Genomic DNA, 23,028 nt, shown 5'->3' on the forward strand with positions numbered 1-23,028 from the left:
AAATAAAATTCCATCGAAACATTAGTTATCTGGCCCGTCTAGCTCAGTCGGTAGAGCGCAAGGCTCTTAACCTTGTGGTCGTGGGTTCGAGCCCCACGGTGGGCGTTTTTCACTTATTTTTTATTCTAATGTCTGGTATTCCTCGTTTTTTAAGATTGAAGAAAGAAAAGTTTAGTTTCGAATTCTTATGAGAGCATTTTTCCATCTCTAATATCTAAGTTTTGAATTTTTCCTATCTTTTTTCTTTTTTTTTTCTTTTCATTACAATAAAAGGAAGGGAAAAAGGTTTCATAAATATTCAAAACTAATGGAATGCTAACAATGGTGCTAGGATCACTGTCCTAAAAGTAGTAATCATGTTCATCAAAATTCAACAATGGTGATAACCACAATGACCACGATGATATTGATGATGATGGTGGTGGTAGATTGTTTTCATTAGGGCCAGGCCTATTGGCCCATGAACAAGTCCAATCAAGGCTATAAATGGAATCTAAACATACCTTGATTTAGATGTATTTTTGTTTGGGATCCATAAGACGAAAATTGATGGGTTAATGAGCTGAAAACATTGATACTTAATAAGATCTTAGTTATAAAGTCAATTGAGGTAAAGTGGATTAATTCTTTTTCCTTTCTTTTTTTCTTGAAGGGGCTACACAATAGGGTATGATCTAGGTCTCTGCCACAATGGTCAAAAATTCTACCAATCAGTCACCATTAGTTGAGCCCCCAATTAATATTTGAATCTGACCCAAATAGATGCATCTACAAGATAAAGGGATTGAATTGGTTTGGTCTATATTACAATAGACAGGATATAAAACAACTTGAAAGGATAGGATTATGAATGAAATTAGCCCTAAAAACCTATAAATAGGTCCAATAGGTGATAAAATGATAGAGAATAGACTAAGACGATATGGTCATATACATAGAAGACCATCAACTATATCAATTAGAAGTGATTTGTTACACATTGAAAGGATTAGAAAAGCTTGGGGTAGACCAAAAAAGACATGGATAAAAGTAGTAATAAATGATTTAATCATTAATAATTTAAGAGTGGATATTGATTTAAATAAAATAGATTGGCAAAATAGGATTTATGTATCCAATCCCATATAATTGGAATAAGACATGGATGATGATGATGATGATCAAATAAGGAAGAAATTGAAGCTATAACTTTTCAAATATAACCTTGGGTCTTTTTTGGATGTTAGAAGTAAGAATACCTTTCCATGGAGTCTTTTTAAGTTTGAAGTTTTGTTTTTTCTTCTCATTCTGGTGGCTAAGTGTTACAAGGCCACGTGTGGTCCATGGATGGTATGAAAGACCAATTCAAATCCTAGTGAAATAGTGGAGTTATCTTTACTTAATTACCTAGTTGTTATCCAGTTTATCTTCTCGTAGCTATTATCTCTTTTGGTTACTCATTTATAGGAGTTTGTTATTGTAATTAGTTTAAATTCCCTTCCTTATAGCAATGAAGGTATCTCATTATTCCGTTGATCCAAACCTTATCATTGGGAGGTGTGGGTTGCCTCGAACTAACCCAACTCTAGTCTGTCTTCTAGTAACAAGATAGGGAAGCACAAGAAATCTGTTATTAAGAAAGGCTCACGGGTCATCCATTCCGGCTAGTCTTCTCTCCTCAACAGACCCATCACATGATCAGTCTCACAAGCCTATAACACGTTGGTATCATAACCAACCATGAACCTAGGGTGCAAACAGGGGTTCTCTCAGATCAAAGGGGAGATGGGGACATTAGTGATAGGCCATGAGCAGCTGATGGTGTGTATGACTCACATGTTTGATCAATTGAACTCCATATTTGACAAGCCGGAAGCAACGAAGGGAAAACAGGTGGGGGAGTCATCTTGCTTACAACGTCGTTCAACAGTTGAGAGGATAGATGGGTCCAACTCTTCCTCTGCCTCGTTCTCTAGGAGTTTACAGCTTTGAGTTCTTGTGTTACAATGGATCGGATGATCCCACTAGCTAGTTATGTCGAGCAAAACAGATTTTTCTATGGCACGGAGTAGTAGATGCTGAAAGAGTTGTCACAACCTCCATTCATTTAGAAGGAGATGCACAACTTTAGTTTCAATACCTGAAGCAAGAACAAGAAGACTTTACATGGAAAGATTTCAAGAAAGAGATGCATATGCAATACGATCCCATCCAATACCAGGATTTTTTTGGGGATCTCACTAAACTACACCAAGCTGGTTTAGTGAGGGATTACCAAACTCAGTTTGAAAGAGTGGAACCACTCACCCCTGAACAACAAGTGAGTTGTTTTTGTCAATGGTTTAAAAGAAAACATCAAGGCAGAGGTCTTAGCAGCCCGACCTACTAGCTTATCATCTGCAATTGGGTTGGCACATCTATATGAAGCAAGGAATGTGGCTCTTCGACGAATGGTGATAGTTAATTCTAGGCCAAACGCCAATAGCAAGGAAGTCCATATGGCAACTTCACCCCTTTCTGTGAAGAGACTGACCCCATTGAGTTGAAAGAACGTAGAGACAAGGGCCTCTGCTATGCAATGACAAATTCAGCCCCGAGCATAGATGCAAGAAACTCTTTGTCATTGAAGGTTGTTGGGAGGAAGAGGATGGTGATGTGGAAATGGAGATTGAAGACAATAATGATCCATTTACCCTTACATTCCACTCAATGGCAAGTAACACTAGTAAAATCATGAAGGTACATGCTTGTATTAATTCCAATGAGGTGGTGGCACTGATAGATTCAAGAAACACCCATAATTTTATAAGCCCAAATCTATCAAAGGAGGTGGGCCTGCAGCCCAGTACAGGAGGCCAGTTCAAGGTGAAAGTAGCCAATGGTCAAATCCTAACCAGCCTCGGAAAGTGCTGAAATGTTATGGTTAAATTACAAGGGATTGCTTTGCTAATTGATTTTTATATACTTCCCTTATATGGGTATGAAATGGTGCTAGGAACCCAGTGGTTGTCCAAGTTGGGCCCAATTCTTTGGGATTACCACTAGTTATGTATGACATTTTGTGGATGGCCATGAAATCTCACTCCAAGGAATTTCCCCACTTATTGATGAGATTGCAAGTGACAAAGATGTAAAGAAGGCTTGCCAATGTGTGATGTTATAGCCATGCACAGTGGAAGCTCCTTAACTTTTGAAGCCAACTTCCATGTCTCCCTCATTATAGCAAATCCTAGACAGCTTTGGTGATATATTTGAGGAGCCCGAAAGCTTACTACCTCCTAGGGCCCATGACCATAAAATAAATACAATACCAAGAGAGGATCTGTTTGCGTCAATCCAAAAGACAAAAATTGAGAAAATAGTAAAAAAAATTATTAACATGATGGTACTTGGAGCATGTGCATCGACTATCAAAGCCTTAAATCAGATCTCAATAAGATAAGTTCCCAATAACCAATGCTGATGAATTGCATGGTGCATGTTACTTTTCTAAGATTGATCTCTGTTTAGGGTATTCATTGTGCACCAAGGGCACTATGAATTCTTGTAATACCCTTCGGGCTTACAAACACCCCTTCCACATTTCAATCCCTTATGGACGAAGTCTTTAGAAGGTGCTTACGAAAGTTTATTTTAGCATTTTTTTATAACATACTTGTGTATTGCCATGCTTGGGATGAACACTTAGACCATTCAAAGCATGTTTTATCTATTCTATGGGCTCACAAGTTGCATGTCAAAAAAGAAAAATGTATTTTTGGATAGAAACAGGTGAAGTATTTAGGGCATATCATCAACGAAAAGGGAGTTGAAGCTGACCCAGAAAAAATCAACATCATGCTACAGTGGCCCAAGCCCACTTCCCCTAAAGCTCTTCGTGGGTTCCTCAGTCTTACAGGCTATTATCGGAAGTTTATTCAAGGCTATGGCAAGATTGCAAGACCATTAACACAAATGTTGAAAAAGAATGCCTTTACTTGGTCACTAGCCGCTGAGAAGGCCTTCAATGAACTCAAGTTCACCTGTATTAGCACTCCCATATTTCACACAACCATTCTTTGTAGAATGTGATGCTTCTGGAACGGGTATAGGGCTGTATTAATGAAGAATAGGACGCCCATCTCATACATCAGTCAAGCACTCCATGGGAAGAACTTCCTTTCTACATATGAGAAGGAAGTATTAGCACTTGTTATGGCTGTCCAAAAGTGGCGATATTACCTCTTGGGATGCCACTTCACAGTTTGGACCGCTAAACGGAGCATTAAATACTTGTGGGAGTAGCGCCTAACCACTACAGCCCAGCAATGTTGGCTCTACAAGTTAATGGGGTTTCGCTTCAACATTGAGTATAAAACAGAATTGAGAATAGAGCCGCTAATGCCTTATCAAGACGAGATAAAATTGAAATCGAGGTTGATCCAACTACAACAGATTCACTCATGGCTTCCTCTCAACCGGTACATCCTTGGGTGCAAGCTATTCAAGAAGAATAGAGCATGAGTCCACAAGCGTAATGCCTAATCTAGTTATGTCATGATGATGATGCAGTTGGGCCTTGGAAAATATTCAAATGGGATATTATATTTTAAAGACCGAATATATGTACCTGATGACTCAACTATGATAAAAGACATCCTAGATCAATTCCATGGCTCCACTCACGAGGGATACATCAAAACTATGCACAGACTCAAGGTTGTCTTTTATTGGAGAGGGATGAAGGCCCATGTGGAAAAGCACATTAGAGAATGCCAAAGTATGTCAGAATAATAAACAAGAACAACGCAGGCCCATTGGGTTATTATAGCCTTACCTATACCAAAAGGTGTTTGGACAGATGTCTCTGGACTTCATAGAGGGGTAAATCCCATGGGAAGAGCACTAGAAAATTCTAGTGGTGGTGGACTGTTTGGGCAAGTATGCACATTTCATTTTCCTTTCTCATCCATATATAGCCCAAGGAGTACCCCAATTGTATTTTGATCACATCTTCAAACTCCATGGCATGCCCCATTTCATAGTATGTGATCGGGATGCCACATTTATTAGTCATTTTTGAAAATGTTGTTTCAGCTTTATGGTACCCAATTCAACCTTAGTTCTTCCTACCATCCCAAACAAATGAACAAACTGAGGTAACAAATCACACCCTTAAGATGTATTTACAATGTTTTGTGGACTCACAACCCAACACATGGGTTAAATGGCTTGCATGAGCCGAATTCTGCTATAATACTAGCTATCATACAGCTATCAAACGATCACCATTTGATGCTATATAGGAAAGACAAACCCCCACTCTAACTCCCTACACATGGCACAACTATCAATGCTTCAGTAGAGGAAGCATTACTAGAACGAGACACTACAGTTCATGAGCTTCAAAAACATCTCAAGGTAGCCCAAGTTAGAATGGAAAGAATTCATGAAAAGGAGCATCAGGATCAACAATTTGAAGTTGGGGAATGGGTATATGTAAAACTCCATCCCTATAGGAAAATTTCAGTAGCAAGGCGCTGCAACTTAATGCTCAGCCCCAAATACTTTAGGCCCTACTTGATTTTGGAACACATAGGGCCTGTTGCCTACTGGATCCAAAATTCATGATTGTCTTTCATATTTCATTATTGAAATGAAATCATAGTCCCTTGACAGAACTTCAGCCTAACTTGCCAAATGATGTCCTCAAGCTATTCTTGATCAACGAAATCGTAAAGAAATTCTTGAAATCTTAATCCATTGGAAAGGCTTATCTCTAGCTGACGCAATGTGGGAACCTCTGAAGGATATGAAGCAGTAGCTTCCAGACGTGGCCCTTGAGGACAAGGGGCTTGCTTAGTGAGGGGGAGTTATTACAAGGCCACGTGTGGTCCATGCATGATATGAAAGACCAATTCAAATCCTAGTGAAGTAGTGGAGTTATCTTGGTATTATCTTTACTTAACTACCTAGTTGTTATCCAGTTATCTTCTTGTTGCTATTATCTCTTTCGGTTACTCATTCATACGAATTTGTTATTGTAATTAGTTTAAATTCGTTTCCCTACAATAATGAAAGTATCTCATTATTCCGTTGATTCAAACATTACCATTGGGAGGTGTGGGTTGCCTCGAACCAACCCAACTCTAGTCTATCTTCTAGTAACAAGATAGGGAAGCACAAGAAGTCTATTATTGAGAAGGCTCATCAGTCGTCCATTCTGGCCAGTCTTCTCTCCTTAGTAGGCCCATTACACGATCAGTCTCATGAGCCTATAACACTAAGGTATCATTGTTCATAATGATTTATTATGGGGAGAGCACACAAGTTTACCTCATATGATATTTTTGAGATTAAAGCAGTTGCTTTCAAGGAAGGTTTGTTGGTGGCTTCCCTATTGGATTTATCTTCTTTTCAGATAGACGGCGATGCCCGTTCTATTGTCAAGCTATGGTTGGATGGCCCTCTCCATCCTCCCTGATGATTCCACACTGTCATTGTAGACTGTAGAATTCTATTGCATGAGTTCACCCAAGCATAAACCACTTTTGTCTCTTAGATCCTCAAATGAAGCAGCATGTGTCTTGCTCAAGATGGTTGCTCAATTCTTTCTTGTTTCACTTGGTCTATTTGCCCAAATTTAATGATCTCTACTCTTTAAAAGGTCATGACTTGTCGTAGTTTGTTGTTGAATGAAAAATGGCCTTTTTTGGATTAAAAACAAAGTTGTTAATTAGTATTTGGGGTGAAATAATAGTAAAATAACATTATTTTTTGAGCTTTTTACACTATCATGATAGGGATGTTAGTGGGTTGGGTTAGGCGGAAAACCCACATTGACCTGTTGTCCCTATTGGTTTAAGGTTGGGTCAACATTAATTGGATTCACATTGACACAAATCCATGCCAAACCTAATCATCAGACATTGCAACATTGAGTATAGATGTTCTATATATTGAATGGGTTGGATCAGGTTCAATATTTCATCTTTGTTTTGGTTGGATTTGGTTTTGGGTTATAGTTGAGCCCAACCTTACCTAAGGAAATCCCTTAACATGCTTACTCCTGAATGGTCAATATGACTTTTAGGAATTTGGTTTTAGTTGGGGCAAGGCCATCCGAGCAGTTTTTACAGCTTTGCATTGAGAATATCTCCATGCTTATGTGCTTTATTTCATGAGGAGCTCAATGCAAGGTTGCAAAAGGATGTTGGAATGGTGTGAGCACAGATTTGCCTTGATTGAAGCCAACCTAGACTTTTAGGTTATATTTGGTTGTAGTGCAATAGGTTCTATACTTTTTATCACATTTACAATCATTGCAAATTGCAAGTTTGGCATCCCAAAAACTGATAAAAAATTCGCACCACCTTTCACCTTAATTCTCTCTCATATAAAAGTGGGAACCACATCGTCTAACTTCTTTATCTCACTCATGAACAAATAACCCTCCTGCCAACTCCATTCTCTTGCACATAAAGTGGAGACAATGAATACTAGCGAGATTCAATCCCAAATCTCCACTACAACCAACAGAAGACCTTACCAACCAGCTAGTTGGCATGTTGCTGGTTGCGTTTTTGTCTAAAACGGCATACGGCCCCTAAAAAAGCTTCAACGATAAACATGTAGTGATGAGGGATGACTGAAGTCTGTGCACAAAACTATGATGTCTGGAACTGGAAGCGGCAACAATTGTTGCGGTTGTGGTTGAGTCGGCAGCAAAGCAATCCCTTGTTACAGGGGGCACGAATAGTAAGCTCACGTCATTTGCTTCAGTGTTGCAGAAAAATTTCTACAATGGCGAATGAGAAAAGGCCACATCACTCTCCCATATTTAATCACAACTTAACGAAGCCTGGATCTGGATTCCAAAAAAAAAAATTAAAATTCTTTTAATCCTTCCTTCTCCCCCCACTTCACTATCTCTCCCCCCCATCCGTTCTCTTTCAAGTTTCAACTCAAACTATTGCTACTGTAATTGGCGGCAGTCTGAGGACCATCAACATTTCAAACTCTCCCCTCTTGTTTTTCTCTTAAGATTCTCTCTTTTCCCTTTTTTATTTTTCTTTCCCCCACTTCTCTCTCTCTCCCTCCTCCTTCATTCTCCTTCAACCACAACTGTCACCACCAAAAATGATACTATCACCAATAATACCTCAATGTTCTCTCTTCAATTTTACAACATTCACCTTAACTGCCTTTGCAAGTTCCTCTTTCTTTACTATCTCTTCCCCTCCGTATCTTCTTATTTCACATAAGAAATTCTAAGTTGGCAAAAAAAAAGTAGAAAGACCCTCTTCCCTATCTTTTGCATAACCTGTAGTTAGGTACAAAGACCCTCTTTGTTAATTGTCGCCCATTTATTTATTGGAAAAGTACAGACATGCCCAATGCAGATTTATAATTTCCACTGGAGAGCTTTAAACATTCAAAATGTCAACAATCCACACTCTATGCATCAATGCCCACCCGTGAATTGGCATCAATTCCAACCTAGCACCTATCCCAATAGGACCTTTTTTAGTACCCCAATAGTACTTTGGGCTTACAAATTCTAACCCTAAGTTGAACCTTCATTCTCCCTTTATTTATTACTTGGGGAGTCAATTAAACTTTTTCCCAAGTTCCTTGTTCCCCATTAAGAGTCCACTTCTGTAACAGCTTTTCAAAGTTCCCTGAACTCATCATTCCTCTTCTATACAAAGCATTCAATATGATGGCTGAAAATATGCATATCATTGGAATCATCACCTCCATCAACAGATTTTTTTGACTTCTTCAACTCAAAATCTTAGAGAAAAAAGGCAATGAAAGATTAAGAGGGTGTTTGGTTTTGCTTACGTTTATTTAGTAAACGTTTATTGATGGTGCCAAATAGGCGTCACTTCAGCATTTTCTCTCTCTTGCTCTTCTGCATGCATCGAAAGTGAAAAAAAGTCAACTTTGGTTTATGTGCCTGCCAACCATTTGTGGAAGTTATTTTTTAAAGCTTCAACAAATGGCCAGGCGTGTTTTCATTGTTACGCTAATGTGGAGCCTGGTGGCGCCTAGTTGTCATAAACAATTGTAATTATTGCACTTCTCGGTTTTACCAGCAAATAAAGTACAAACACTTATTCAATAAACATAAATGGAACCAAACACATACTAAGTTAAAACAAAATGAAGGGGCAGAGACAGAGAACTACTTTAAGAGAAGCAGGGAGGCAAGGTAGGATTAAAAGATTTAATTTTTTTGGAATGCTGACTCCCTTTAACAATTTGGGCTCATGTTCGTTAAATTATGATTAAATAAATAAGGGAGGTCACAGATTAGCCTATGCGTTAAATTACGGATTGGGGTCCTATTCGTTAAATTACGAACGATTTGGGCTCCTATTTGTTAAATTATGAATGGTTTGGGCTCATGTTCATTAAATTTTGCAAAGTTGATGCAGATAATGTGAGGTCATAGATTAGCCTTAGGCCATGTTTAGTTCACTGCTCTAGGCCTCATTCTCTTAATTTTTGCTCATTCTAGTCAAGAATGAATAACAATAGAGTGTTTGGTTACAAAATTCTTGCCAACAACCACATTCTTTTTAGAATGAAAAGTCAACCCCATCTTGTTCATTTCCTTCTTTAAGGAAACTCTACCTAAAATTGTTGTCATAGATGTTTACTTTTGCGAAAGCACTTTTAAAAAAGTACTTTTAAGAAAACACTTTTATATAAGTACTTTTACTAAAGCACTTTTCTAAAACTACTTTCACATAAAATCACTTTTATGAAAGTACTTTTATATGAAAGCACTTTTATGGAAGTACTTTTATAAAAGCACTTTTATGGAAGTACTTTTACGAAAACACTTCTACAAAAGTACTTTTATACAAACACTTTTATGGAAGTACTTTTATGAAAGCACTTTTATAAATACACTTTTATGGAAGTACTTTTATAAAAACTTTTACCAAAGTACTTTTATGGATGTACTTTTCTGAAAGCACTTTTATAAAATCACTTTTATAAAAACACTTTTATGAAAGTAATTTTACAAAAGCACTTTTACGAAAACACTTTATAAAAGCACTTTTATGAAAGTACTTTTATGGAAGCACTTTTATGAAAGCACTTTTACAACAATACTTTTATGAAAGCACTTTTACCGAAGTACTTTTACAAAAGCACTTTTATGAAAGTACTTTTATAAAAGCACTTTTACGAAAGTACTTTTACAAAAGATCTATGCCAATTGGTAAACATTGACTATTGAAGACCTAGGTTGGCGGTTTGTGAATACTGGCACAATTTATTTATTTTTTTAAAGAATGAAAGTGAGTAACATAGGACACTTGTTAGTTTGGAAAGAATTCATTTTTAGGAAAAAAGTGCTTGGTTCATAACAATATTTTCTCATTCTACCTATTTTTACCCATTCTTTTCCATTTTAAAATTTCATCTTGGGTAACAATGAGAAAGAATATGAATTGAACATGTTGCTACCTAGATTGGCCGAGGGCAACAAGGTAAAAATACTCCTGAGCTTTAAAGGTTGTTCGAAGGCTTTGAGGGGTTCAGAGGAGGTGTGTCGAGGCTGAGAGTCGTAGGCCAAGGCGGATCATCTCTGAGTGCTGTAGAAGCCGAGGGTTATCGGTTAAATGGTAAAGTCCCTGGTAGTCTGAGGTTCTGCAAGACAGTAGATGTTAGAGGCCCTAGGTGAGAACTCGAGGTAGAGACTCCGACGATCAAGTTAGTATGGGGGCTAAGGAGAGGAGTCTAGTGCAGACGAGGGCTCTGAAGAGGGTGCTCATATGCACTAGGCTCCCAAGAGGTAAGGTCCTTCACTTATGTTTTTAGTTAGAACCGGTATTCCAGAATCCTTTACCTGGAGGGGGTACCCCATATTTATACTTGAACTGCCTGGAGGTTGGTGGAGATGGACGCCCCTGATGAGCTCCATACGAGGGCGGTCAGCGGGGACGCTGAGGCGCTCCGCTATTGGCTCTGTACAAGGGGAGCAGGGTAGCCCTCGCCGTGTTGGACTGGAACCCTGGCTGGTGTCTGTGGGTTGGGCCCTCCAGCCCATAATGGGTTGGGCTAGGTTACCCTATATCACTTTCCCCCCACTCCCGAGGTTGAGCGGAGACTTTGGCTTCAGCCAAGGGGAGTAGCAATGGTGGGTGCCAGTGGGCCTAGCAACTAAGGTGTACCCTGCAATGGCATCAAATTTCTCGTGCCTTCGTTCGGTTTGTCTTTCGTGAGTGGGGGACAAGGTTGCGAGCACGCTTTGATCTTCTGGGAAGGTTAAGCGATAGGGCTTCAGGAGAGCCGAGCCCATGCCTTCTCGTACTAGCGGCTCGAAGGTGCATGCGGCACTGGCGTCTCAGGCTGGCGCATTGGGACCGTGCCCAGCATGGATTCGAAGGCCAGGTGGGACTCCCATGTGCTTGGGCATCGTTTCATCTTTCGAGATTGGGAGCCGAGTGGCGCGCTACGGTTGGGTTGTGGAAGTGGAGGTTTCTTGTCCATTAGATTCAGTGAGATCTAGGTCGTTCATTCTTCTTTAAATAGAGGCCTCAGAGCCAATTTTTCTCCATCATTTGTCTCTAGGCAACCTCGCATTCGAGTGAACTACTGCTCCCAGACCTTCAATTTTCCAACACACCTCATCTTCCTCCTTCTCTTCATCTTTAGGTAATTCTTTTCACCATGTCTCATTCTGATTCTGGCCTGGAGTGCTATGAGCTTTCGATTGGTTTGGAAGGGAGTTCTCCTTCGACTTCATCCCCTTCTTCCCCAGGTTCCTTGGTAGTCGTCCCCCCTCGGCGGGAGGTAATGGTGGTAAAGGAGAGGATAGCTTTTGGGGGTGCTGAAGGCAACCGTCGAGATGGTGACCCTCCTTGTGAGAGCACTTCATCAATGTCACCGAAAGAGGTCCCCCCAAGCCGAGGGGGAGGAGACCCCAGATCTCACCCTAGGGATGTGGTCAGAAGTGCTACCCAAGGGGTGGCCAGGGCTGGCGTTCCGCATTCAGAGTTTGATAGTTATCTAGATGTGAATCAGATTAAGTCCTTGGCTAGGCAATACTTCGTACCTCAGACTTACACCATTAAGGTGCCCGGTGTAGGTTATTGGTCATGGACTCCCGAGGGGGAGATCTACGTCTACCAACACTTCCTCCAGTTCGGCCTTAGATTCCCCCTTCACTCTTTGATCTTTGAGTTGTTGAGGTGGTATGGGATCACCCTCAACTAATTAGTACCCAACACTCTTAGGACCATGGTCGCCATGCTGGTGGTGGCTTAGCTTCAAGGGGTGGAGTTGGTGTAGAAGCTTTTCCGAGCTATGTTCATGCCAAGGAAGTATACTTCCAAGACCGATATGTACTATTTCCAACCCTATAGGATTAAGCCCGTAGACAACCCTTCGTTTGTCTACAATTGGAAGAGTAAATTCTTCTTCCTATCTTGCCCTGATAGTTGATCTTTCAAGTCGGGATGGGGAGATGTTTGTTTGATGGTGGGGAAGAGTGCTCCCTGCTTTGGGACGAGGAGGCTACTGATCTAGCTCACCTACTCGTGCTAGGGAGAGTCTAAGCCCAACCTTTGGTGGAGGAGAAGCTCCTGCTGGTGTTCGCGGGGCTTAATCCTGCTCCCCTCGGTAGGAGAGGTGTTGTAGTTTCTTTTTTTAACACGTTTCCTTTGTCTTCGACTTGCTGTACTAATGCCTTCTTGTTTATTTACATAGGTACCCATGTACGCCAAGAAGCTCCTGGTAGAGAAGGCGCGGGCCAAGCAGAGGGTTCAGTTCCAGAAGAAGGCCAGAGAGCAAACTCTAATGGGCTCGGCCGAGGAGAAGCCTGTAAGGAACGACCGGGTTCCCGCTCCTCCACTGAGGGGAAACACACAACAAGTCCTTGTCAACCAAGGGGACAAGGGCAAGAGACAAGCGACTGAAGATGATAGGAAGCCAGCAGCCGAAGGCAACAAGAGGCCGATAGAACGTGCGAAGGGGTCAAAGCCGATCAGGCAAGGTCGGTTCCTCGGTAGAGGCTGGGAAGAAGAGGCTAGCCGAGGGGACACCAAAGGGGCAGCCACTGACAAAGTTGGCTCATCAAGAGCGTCGTGCTGGGGGTGCTACGCTGAAGAAGCCCCTTACAAAGGGGCACCCTGGGGGGACTGCATCTACCCTCACTTCCTTGCAAGGGGCTACCAAAGAGGCTGGGAAGCCCAAGAAAGTTTTCCGCCCCCAGTGGCCCGTCCATGAGGGGGATTCTATTATAGAGAAGGGGGTCAGGAAGGCCTTGATGAGCGGGGCGATTCTGCCGAGGGATCGCTTCGAGATGATGTAGAGCAACCCCTAGTTCGTTTACAATGAGGAGCTCTACCACGTGGCCGAGGTATGTTCCTTGTCCTTTTCTCTTTGTGATTTCCCCTCTTTTTTTGTTGTGGCATTACTGATGCACTTGATGCAAGTTTGCTGCCACTTCGTCAGCCTAGGAGATCGAATGGGCCTCACCTTGGAGCGCTTGGAGAAGCTCTAGGTGAAGGCTGCCAACGCCGAGAGCAGTCGAGACAAGTTTAGGGCTGCCCACAAGGATGAGCAACAGCTTCGAGTGACCCTAGAGGATGACCTAAAGGCTGCAAAGGCTTGCCTCAACAAGCTATAGGAGGCGCTGAAGACATATGAGGAGGAAAAGGCTCATCTTGACAGCCTCTCCATAGAGTCCAATTGGAGGGCGAAGCAGGCTGAGGAACGAGCAGTCGAGGCAGACAAGTGGGCGGATGAGGCTGAGTAACCGGTGGTCAAGGCGAACAGGCGGACGTGGTCAAAGTGGTGGAGGCTTTCAAGTGGTCTACTAAGTACCAGCATGTCCTCGCCAAGTATGCTTCTGCGAGCTACTTGCATGGGATCGAGGACACTAAGAGAGTCGTCCAACAATTGATGCCCATGTTCGATGTTGACGGGCTAAAGGTGATCCCCGACTCTTCTTCGACTTAGGTTGCGATTGTTGATGAGGCTGCCAAAGGCATCGAGGTCTCTGCTCCCCATCTTCGGCCGGTGGCGATGCTTAGTGGGGCTCTTCTAGCCTTCTCTACTTTTCTCTCTTTTTTTTTTGTGATTGTAAATGCATTCGGCCTAAGAGGCCATAAAACTTTTTGTAAAGGCTCAATACTTGAAGTTACTGAAAAAATCATGTGTTCTTTTTATACATTATGCTCTTTTTGTTCTGTGCATTGTGTTCTCCCTTTCTTTTTTCTTTCTTTTTTTCTTCGCCGAAGGATCCCTGCCCCTTCCAATGATGAGACTATAGGGCACACACAAAAAGTAGCTTGTACTGGCTCGTTATACGTACACCTTAGGTTGTTAGGAGGAAGAGGCCAAGGTAAAGCTTTACGACCGAAGTGCGGCTCACCTGGCCTAATTCCTTCTAAGTGTTCACTTATGCAAGGCCGAGGTGGCCTATTGAAATGTGGAGGAGAGGCCGAGGCAGAGCTGAAGCTTGCCTGGCTCCCTTCTTCCCGTGGCTGCTTAGGCAAAGCTGAGATGACGCTCTGAGGAGGTCGGGGTCTTGGGCCAAGGAGAATCACCAAGTTAGTTGGGGTTGCTGCCTTTAATTAATCACGCTAAGTCTCTAAGACCAAGAGGCCATCAGCCACCGAGGTGGGCAGTGAGGTGTGTGGGGCCTCAGCCGTACTGGGGAAATTTGGTAAGGTGTTAGGGTGTTCGCTATTAGTAATATGCCCTAGTGATGGTCCGACACAAGCACATGGTCCTCGGGAGAGGTTGGTGATGGTCCAACACAAGCGCATGGTCCTTAATGAGAACGATCGCTAAGCTTTGAGCCAAAGAGGAACTTTGCTTCATTCATTCATTACTTTATAAAAAAATTACACTCATCTATAGTACATCCAAAGGTTCTTTGAGTTCAACATCCGAGAGACGGGTCTTCCATCTAAATGTTCCAAACGAAAGGTGATGGGGCCGACGACTTGCTTGATCCTGTAGGGGCCTTCCCAGTTGGGGCCCAACTTTCCTACTCTAGGTTCGAGGACCATCACCTTTCTGAAGACGAGGTCTCCCTCTTGGTAGTGTCTTTCTTTCACTTTCGAGTTGTAGTAACAGGCCACTCGTTGCTGGTTGGCAGCCACCCTGATCTGTGCATGCTCTCAGGCTTCTTTCAGCAGATCTAGGTTTGCTCTAAGTGCTTCATTGTTCTTGGCTTTGCTGTATGCTTCAGTTCGAAGCGTCGATTGGTCGATCTTTGCTGGGATTACTACTTTTGTACCGTAGGTCAGGTCGAACGGGATCTCTCTCGTGGCCGTTCGAGGTGTGGTTTGGTATGCCCAGAGGACACTGTTTAGCTCATTAGCCCACGAGCCTTTGGCTTAGCCTAGTCTGGTTTCCAGTCCATCCAAGATTGTCCTATTGGTGACCTCAACTACATCATTTGTCTAGGGGTAGCCCATTGAGGTGTACTGCTACTTGATGTTGAGGGAGGCACACCACTCTCAGTACTTGGCATCATCAAATTGCTATTCGTTGTTGATGACTAGCATGTGGGGGAGGCCGAAGTGGCAAATAACGTTCTTCCAAAAAAAGCTCTGAATTGCTCAAGTTGTAATGGTAGTCAGGGGTTCGACTTCTATCCATTTGGTGAAGTAGTCCATAGCGATGACGAGGTATTTCTTGCCCCCTATTGCTTGAGGAAAGGGGCCGAGGAGTTCCACCCCCCACTTGGCGAAGGGCCAGGGGATGCTAAGAGTCGAAAGGGTGGTGGCTGGCTGATGGCACAAGTTGGCCTGTTTCTAGCATTGGTCACACTTCCATACCAACTCAGTTGTGTCCTTGTGAAGTGTTGGTTAAAAGTACCCCTGCCTTAGTGTTTTTTGGGCTAGGGTTTGGCCGCTGAGGTGGTTACTGCAAATGCCTTCGTGAATTTCTTGGAACACATATTTGCCCTCCTCTTGGCAGAGGCATCGAAGGTAAGGCAGGGTGAAGGATCTCCTATACAACTTTCCCTCCAGCAAAGTGTAGTGTGCTACCTGACGTTGGAGCCGTTTAGCTTTGTTCCTATCATCGAGCAGTCATCCTATCAGTAGGAAGTCAATGATGGGGTCCATCCAAGATGGTTCGGCCTCTAGCAGGAGTACTTGGTATTCTTCTATAGAGGGTCGGTGTAGCTTCTCCATGCGGACAATACGTTTAAGGGCTGCGTCCGAGGTACTTGCTTGCTTAGAGAGGACATTGGCTCTTGCATTCTCGGCTCGCGGTACTTGTTGTAGGGATAAGCGTTGGAAGTAGCGGACTAGCTCTTGAACTTTGGCGAGGTACTTGGCCATACTTTGTTCTTTGGCCTTGTACTCACCATTGACTTGATTCACCACCAACTGCGAATCGCTGAATACTTCGATATGCTTGGAGCCAAGGTCCCTAACAAGCTGTAACCCCGCGAGGAGGGCCTCATACTTGGCTTCATTGTTGGATATTGGGAAGTCAAATCTCAACGCGTATCACCATTGAGTTGATTCACCACCAATTTCGAATTGCTGAATACTTCGATATGCTTGGAGCCGAGGTCCCTGATGAGCTATAACCCTATGAGGAGGGCCTCGTACTCGGCTTCGTTGTTGGATATTGGGAAGTCAAATCTCAGCGCGTATTCTATGACTGCATCATCGAGGGTGAGGAGGATGAGGCTCACTCCACTTCCTTCGGCGTTGGACGAACCATCAACAAAGAGTCTCCATGCTAGATGGGATTCCTCAGCCGGGCGGCTTCTTCTAGTTCATCTTCGAGGTACCGACCGAGTGGTCTATTGAAGATGCACTCTGTTACAAAATCAGCTAAGGCTTGTGCTTTAATTATGGGCCTCGGTTGGTACTGAATGTCAAACTCAGACAGTTCGATAGCCCACTTGAGCAGGCGTCCAGAGGTCTCAAGCTTGGCGAGAATGGCCTTATGGGGCTGGTTTGTTAGAACCATAATGGTGTGAGCTTGAAAATACGGCCTAAGCTTTTTAGCCGAGATAATGAGGGCGAAGGCTAACTTCTCCACCTCAGAGTACCTGGCCTTAGCGTCGCAGAGGACCTTGTTGACATAGTATATAGGTCTCTGGACTCCGTCATCTTTTACAAGGATTGAGTTGATGGCTTCATCCCCCACTGAGAAGTATAAGCACAATGTTTCTCCTGATGCTGGCCGAGCGAGGAGGGGAGGTAAGAGGAGGTGAGGTATAGCTTTAGCTCGTCGAAGGCGCACTGGCATTCCTCTGTCCACTGGAAATCTTTCATCTTCTTGATGACGCAGAAGAAGGGAAGGCAGCGGTCGGTCGACTTTGACATGAAGCGGTTGAGAGCAACTACTCTGCCAATGAGCCTTTGAGTCTCCTTCACCAACCGGGGGGGTGACATGCCTAGTATGGCCCATATCTTGTTTGGATTGGCTTCAATGCCTCTTTGGGTGATGACGAAGACGTTGGTTCTTGAACACCTTGTTGACAAGACGTTGGTTGGTGGCCCCTTCATTCCTGAGTCCTAACAACATCACTTTGTAGCAATATGTGCCATGCTCGGTGATAAACGAGGCCTTCTCCTCGTTCTCGGGGTGCATCTTTATTTGGTTGTATCAGAAGAAGGCATCCATGAAGCTGAGTAGCTCATACCCTATAGTGGTGTCAACGAGGTGGTCTATCATCGGTAAAGGAAAATTGTCCTATGGGCAAGCTCGGTTAAGATCGTAAAGTCAATACAGATCCACCATTTCCCATTAGATTTCTTCACCAAAACCACATTTGACAACCAGTTAAGGTAGTGTACCTCTTGGATGAAGTCGGTGTTGAGTAGCTTGTCAACTTCCTCTCCTATAGCCTTCCATCGCTCCGGTGCAAAATTCTCCTTCTTTTGCTGAACTGCCCTAGAGCTCGGGTCCACGCTCAACCTATGAGTAATGACCGAGGGGTCAATTTTGGGCATATCAACGGCGGACCAAGCAAAGACATCAGCATTAGTCCTGAGGAAACTTACTAGTTTAGATAGGCGTTCAGGGGGAGGGTTGGACCGACGTGAAATGCTTTCTTAGGGTCTGCCTCGTCCAGGGGAACCGAGACAAGGTCCTTGACCGGCTGGCCTCAGCTCGTTGGCTCCTCCCTGAGGTCAAGGCCCTCTAGTGATAGGGCCTCATTGTTCTTCCCTTTGAATGCAACCACATAGCACTGGCGGACGATCTGCTGGTTCCCACGAACAACTTCAACGCCATGCTCGGTGGGGAATTTGAGGGCCAGGTGGTAGGAAGACATGTATAACCTTAGCACGTGAAGGGTAGGCCTCCCCATTATTGCACTGTAGGGGGAGTCAACCTTTACTACTAGAAACTCATGTATTGTGATAGGTAGGATGATCTTTCCCTCCAGTCTGATGACACTACCGAAGAAGCTGATGAGGGAAACGTCAGCTGGCTGGAGCCGCTTGGGTGTGAGCTTCATCCTTTCAAAGGTGTCGTAGAAGAGGATGTCGGCCAAGGAGCCACTATCCACTAGGATCTTCTTCACCATGTAGTTGGTGATGATTGCTGTGACCATGAGGGCGTCGTCATGGGGGACTGTGAGCCCCTTCAGGTCCTCATCCTTGAAGACGAGAGCCTTTGGACAGCTTGGTTCCTTCAGAGTGCCCGAGTACTTTTGCTTCCTCGAGGCTGGCCCCTGGATGTTCAGCTGCTCAGAGTAGGCCTTGCGGGCCGAGGCCGAGGCTCTACTCGAGGCCATGCCCCTGTGATGACGTCAATGACGCCTGCCACTTGTTGGTGCTGGTGTTGTTGGGAGGACGAGGTGCCAGCCTCTCCTCCTATGAACTGCTTAAGGTGCCTGCGGTGGATGAGGGACTCTATCTCATTCTTGAGATCATAGAAGTCCTTTGTATCATGCCCGGTGCCACGGTGGTACTTGTAGTACTTTTTTGGATTTCCCCTCCTAGGGTTCCTTTTCAACTTCTCAAGCCAGTTTACGTACTTCTCCTCCCCGATTTGCATCAGTATCTGGCACGGGTGGAGTTAAGTGGCGTGTACTCCCTGTAAGCTAAGGCTGAGGCCGGTGGCCTCTTGTTGTCCTTGCCGTTGTTGTTGTTGTTGTGGTGGGGGTTGTCTCCACCCTTCCTCTTCTTTTTGGGGGGTCCGTTGTGGCACTTGGCTTCTCTTTCTTGATGGTCCCTAGCCAAAACCTCTTCGGCTGCAATATACTTCTAGACCTTCTTGAGGAACTCCAACTTCGTCTTCGGCGGGGTCTTGGTAACCGAGCTAGCGCGGGGCCCATTAATGGCAGCGTGCATAGAGACCATAGGGTCAAGGTTACGAACCTCAAGCTCTTCCTTTTTGAAGCGGTTGATGTAGGACTGCAGACTTTCTCCCTGCTTCTACTTGATCAACATCAGCGAGGCCACACTTTTTCTGACATTGTCTACTGGTGATGAAGTGAGCAAGGAATATACTGGTAAACTGCTCCCATGAGCCGATTGACTGAGGAGGGAGGCTAGAGAACCAATGGCGAGCTGCCCCCCTGAAGGTGGCCTGGAAGGTCCAACATGTCAAGGCATCGGAATACCCATAGAGTATCATGAGTGCTCTGAAACCTTCCAGGTGGTCGTCGAGGTCGGAGCTCCCATTGTACGTCTCCAGCGTGGGAGCCTTGAAGTGTTGGGGGAGAGGTTCAGAAATGATGTCTAGGGTGAAGGCATCCATCCTCCCCGTCTGTTTGCTTTGGTCGGTTGAGGCGTCAGCTCGATTTTCATGAACTTGTCATATCTCGTTCCTGACAGCCTTGAGCTTGGCTTGTAGCTCCGCGATACGAGGGTCGATGGGAGCCTGTACCCCCCCTTGTCTTCGCGAGCACGGTGAGGGTCGCCCCGGACTCCAGAGTGCTCCGAGGTGGGACCGCGCGTCTCCCGTCTGGCGTGATGGTCGTTTAGGACGTCGCGGAGGTCAGAGACTGGGGTGGGGGGGGGGAGAGGCGTGGCGTCAGCCCTCAGCCCTGGAATGGGCGCTGTGACGACCGAAACGCCCGCCTTCGTCCCAAGTGTTGTCCCTTCCGCAACTATGATGCTGCTTGGAGGGTTGGTTCTTCCTCCCTTTGGCTGGGAGGCCTTTCGTTCCTCCGTGGTGGGCTGAGGGGTTGGCTGCTGCCCAACTCAGAAGGCTCTACCTGCCAAGTATTGGCTCGGCCGAGGGCATGTAGTTTGGTTTGATCGCGCCGACCTTGATGTTCAGACACCCCGACGAGGTAGTCGCCTCTGGGGGTGGGGGGGACCTCCTGCCTGGGGTCATGCTTGCTCCACACGCTGTGTTAAATATTTCATACGATCGAGGACCACCTAGAACTGCTCATTTGTAACTAGGTTCTTAGTGTTTCTGGCTCTCCATACCATAGTGCTTGAAGTTGGGGAGGTTTTTAGTTTTTAATGCTTTAGGGGATTGTCTTAGCAACGATTCTCATAGACGACGCCAATTGTTGCTACTTGGGTTGGCTGAAGGCAATAAGGTAAAAACACTCCCGAGCTCTGAAGGTTGGCCGAAGGCTGAAGGGTTCAAAGGAGGTGTGCCGAGGCCGAGAGCCATAGGCCGAGGTAGATCGTCTTTGAGTACTGTAGAAGCCGAAGGCTTATAGCCGAGGACTATCGTTTAAGTGGTGAAGTCCCTGGTAGTCTGAGGTTCTACAAGACAGTAGATGTCAGAGGCCTTGGGTGAGAATCCAAGCCAAGACGAGAAGGATCTGGTGCAAACGAGGGCTCTAAAGAGGGTGCTCGTACGCATTAGGCTCCCAAGAGGTAAGGTCCTTCATTTAAAATTTTAATTAAAACAGGTATTCCAGAATCCTTTACCCGGAGGGGGGTATGTCGTATTTATACTTGAACTGCCCTGTGGTTGATGGAGATGGACACCCCCAATAAGCTCGATACGAGGGCGATTATTTGGAGAAGCAGGGACGCGGGGTGCTCCACTATTGGCTCTATACGAGGGGAGCAGGGCAACCCCGCGTGCTGAACCGGGACCCTGACTGGCGTCCGTGGGCTGGGCACTCCAGCCCGTAATGGACTCGGCCAGGTTACCCTACATCAGAATCAAACATGACCTTAGCGTATCCTTCTCTCTCTCTCTCTGCTGAGTGCCGACTGCCTCTGCGTTGTTATTTGTCACTGTCGTTGTGGCGGTGGCGGCCAAATGTCCGTACTTCCAACACCACGTTACAAAAAACGGCATATTTCATGCCGTTCGATAATCAGCATTGCACGAAAATAAAGGTCATCGGGGGGTGTGCATTTATTAATTATTTTCTTTTAATAAATTCCTCCTTTGTTGGTAAATTATTTCCTTTTAACTTATTAAAAAAACACAGAAGGGATCTACTCTCGGCTCCTTTTTCTCTCACATTGGTTGCATATAGTGCTACGTTTCAATAAAAAAAAAAAAAAAGGGAGTGATGAGCGATGGCCTCCGGATTGCGTGCTTCCCAGTTCCATGATATATTAGATTGGAGCTTGATTATGGAGGTACCCAAGCAATTGACTTGACTTTATTAAAAAAAGCAATTGACGCACAGAAGGCGCCCCACACGCACATCCCCGTGCATTTGGAACATCTCCTCGTGACAAGTATTTGAGATGTTTCAAATGCACGAGGGGATGCGTGTGTTTAGCGCGTTCTGGGGGTAGTCCAGTCCATCCGATCTATCATCTATCTGATAATTTCCTTTTCTTTTATTAGAAACGATAATTATTTGGGTTGGTGGGGACAGTTTTATACGTGGGGAAGGTCCCGACTCCCGGTTGTCAGACGACTGAGGTGGGGAGGCCAGTGTTTGTATTTTGTAAGGAAGCCAAGAACCTGATAAGATGATGACACGTGTATGGTTGGTAGCCTATGTTGCTTCTCCTCAACTGCATTATAAATAAGCGTCAAGGCTCAAAGCGAAAACTCGTTCCAAAGTACAGATTGTTTTCTGCTTGCTCGATATCTTCTCTCTTGCACCCTTTTCATCTTATCCTTTTTAATCTCTGAGAAAATGTCTTGCGGGGGAAACTGTGGCTGTGGGTCTGGCTGCAGCTGTGGTGGAGGGTAATTTTCTAATCCCAATCAAGACTTCTCTCTCTCCGTGATCTCTTCTTTTTGTTTTCCTTTTAGCTTTTTCTATTTTTTTTCCCTTTATGTTTATTTTTGTTCCCCTAATATATGTGACGAGTCTTCTTCTTCTTCTTCTCTCTCTGACTCTCTCCGAAAATGAATTAAAGTCGAATTACTTCTTTTATTTGTTTGTTTCGAGGGTGATAACTGATAAGCATGACTGCATGAGTTGTTTTTTGCTTGTACATGGATACATGGTACCCTTGTATGTTATTTTGGCAAGAGATCACCTTCTGCGGTTTATTCCTTCTTTTCCTTCTCTCTTTCTTTCTTTCTTAAATTTAGGTTAAACATATTTTTCCCTATTTTTTGGATGTGGTTGCAGATGCAAGAAGTACCTAGACATGAGCTTCGCTGGCGAGAAGACAACCACTGAAACCATTGTTGTCGGGGTTGCTCTTCAGAAGACGTACGCATCTTTCTTATAAATAGATTGAAAATATTTTTAATCGATCCCCTCATCTCCCCCCCACCCCACAAGAAAAAGAAAAGGAAGAAAATTTAGTGCGGTACTTAAATTCAATATTTGGTTGCAGATACTCGGAAGCCTCTGAAATGAACTTTGGAGCGGAGAACGAAGGCTGCGGGTGCGGATCCAACTGCAGCTGTGACCCTTGCAACTGCAAATGAAGAATAATATTATGTATCAAAAGATAATATATGTGTGTATGTGTGTGTTGGGTCTCGTCCTCGTGTGAAGCTTGTTCTTTATGATGGGTCTGAGTTTGATGAAAATAAACTAGTCATGGCTTCTTCTGCAGATCCTAACTTGTTAGGTTTGTAGTTGATGCTGTTGTTTGTTACTGCTGTGTGGGTATCATGTCTCTTATTTATGTACGATGACTGATGAGAGGAGAGACTTTGGATATATTTGCAATGAATGAAAGATAGACTCCTTTCTACTGTGTTTGTATTTTT

The 23,028-nt window shown here is 44.3% G+C and overlaps 2 protein-coding genes and 1 non-coding gene across 3 annotated transcripts; 2 read left to right on the forward strand and 1 right to left on the reverse strand.

The window, feature by feature from the left end:
• Window positions 1-32: 32 nt before the first annotated feature.
• On the forward strand, window positions 33-105 carry TRNAK-CUU (transfer RNA lysine (anticodon CUU)). Its single transcript has one exon. It is a non-coding gene; the product is annotated as a tRNA-Lys (tRNA).
• A 17,968-nt stretch (window positions 106-18,073) lies between these two features.
• LOC148853126 (uncharacterized) lies at window positions 18,074-18,706 on the reverse strand. The gene has a single exon (XM_088945887.1). It carries the CDS (start codon window positions 18,704-18,706, stop codon window positions 18,074-18,076), a length of 633 nt encoding a protein of 210 aa, XP_088802013.1.
• Window positions 18,707-21,906: 3,200 nt separating this feature from the next.
• Window positions 21,907-23,023, forward strand: LOC148853127 (metallothionein-like protein 2). Its single transcript, XM_088943719.1, has 3 exons — window positions 21,907-22,044; window positions 22,436-22,519; window positions 22,647-23,023. The coding sequence occupies exons 1-3, from the start codon at window positions 21,992-21,994 to the stop codon at window positions 22,738-22,740; spliced, it is 231 nt and encodes a 76-aa protein (XP_088799845.1). The 5' UTR covers window positions 21,907-21,991; the 3' UTR covers window positions 22,741-23,023.
• The last annotated feature ends 5 nt before the right edge of the window (window positions 23,024-23,028 follow it).

The sequence above is a fragment of the Nelumbo lutea genome, chromosome 5 (genome assembly GCF_056320005.1).
Source record: "Nelumbo lutea isolate HS-2025 chromosome 5, American lotus-T2T, whole genome shotgun sequence".
Taxonomy (NCBI): Eukaryota; Viridiplantae; Streptophyta; class Magnoliopsida; order Proteales; family Nelumbonaceae; genus Nelumbo; species Nelumbo lutea.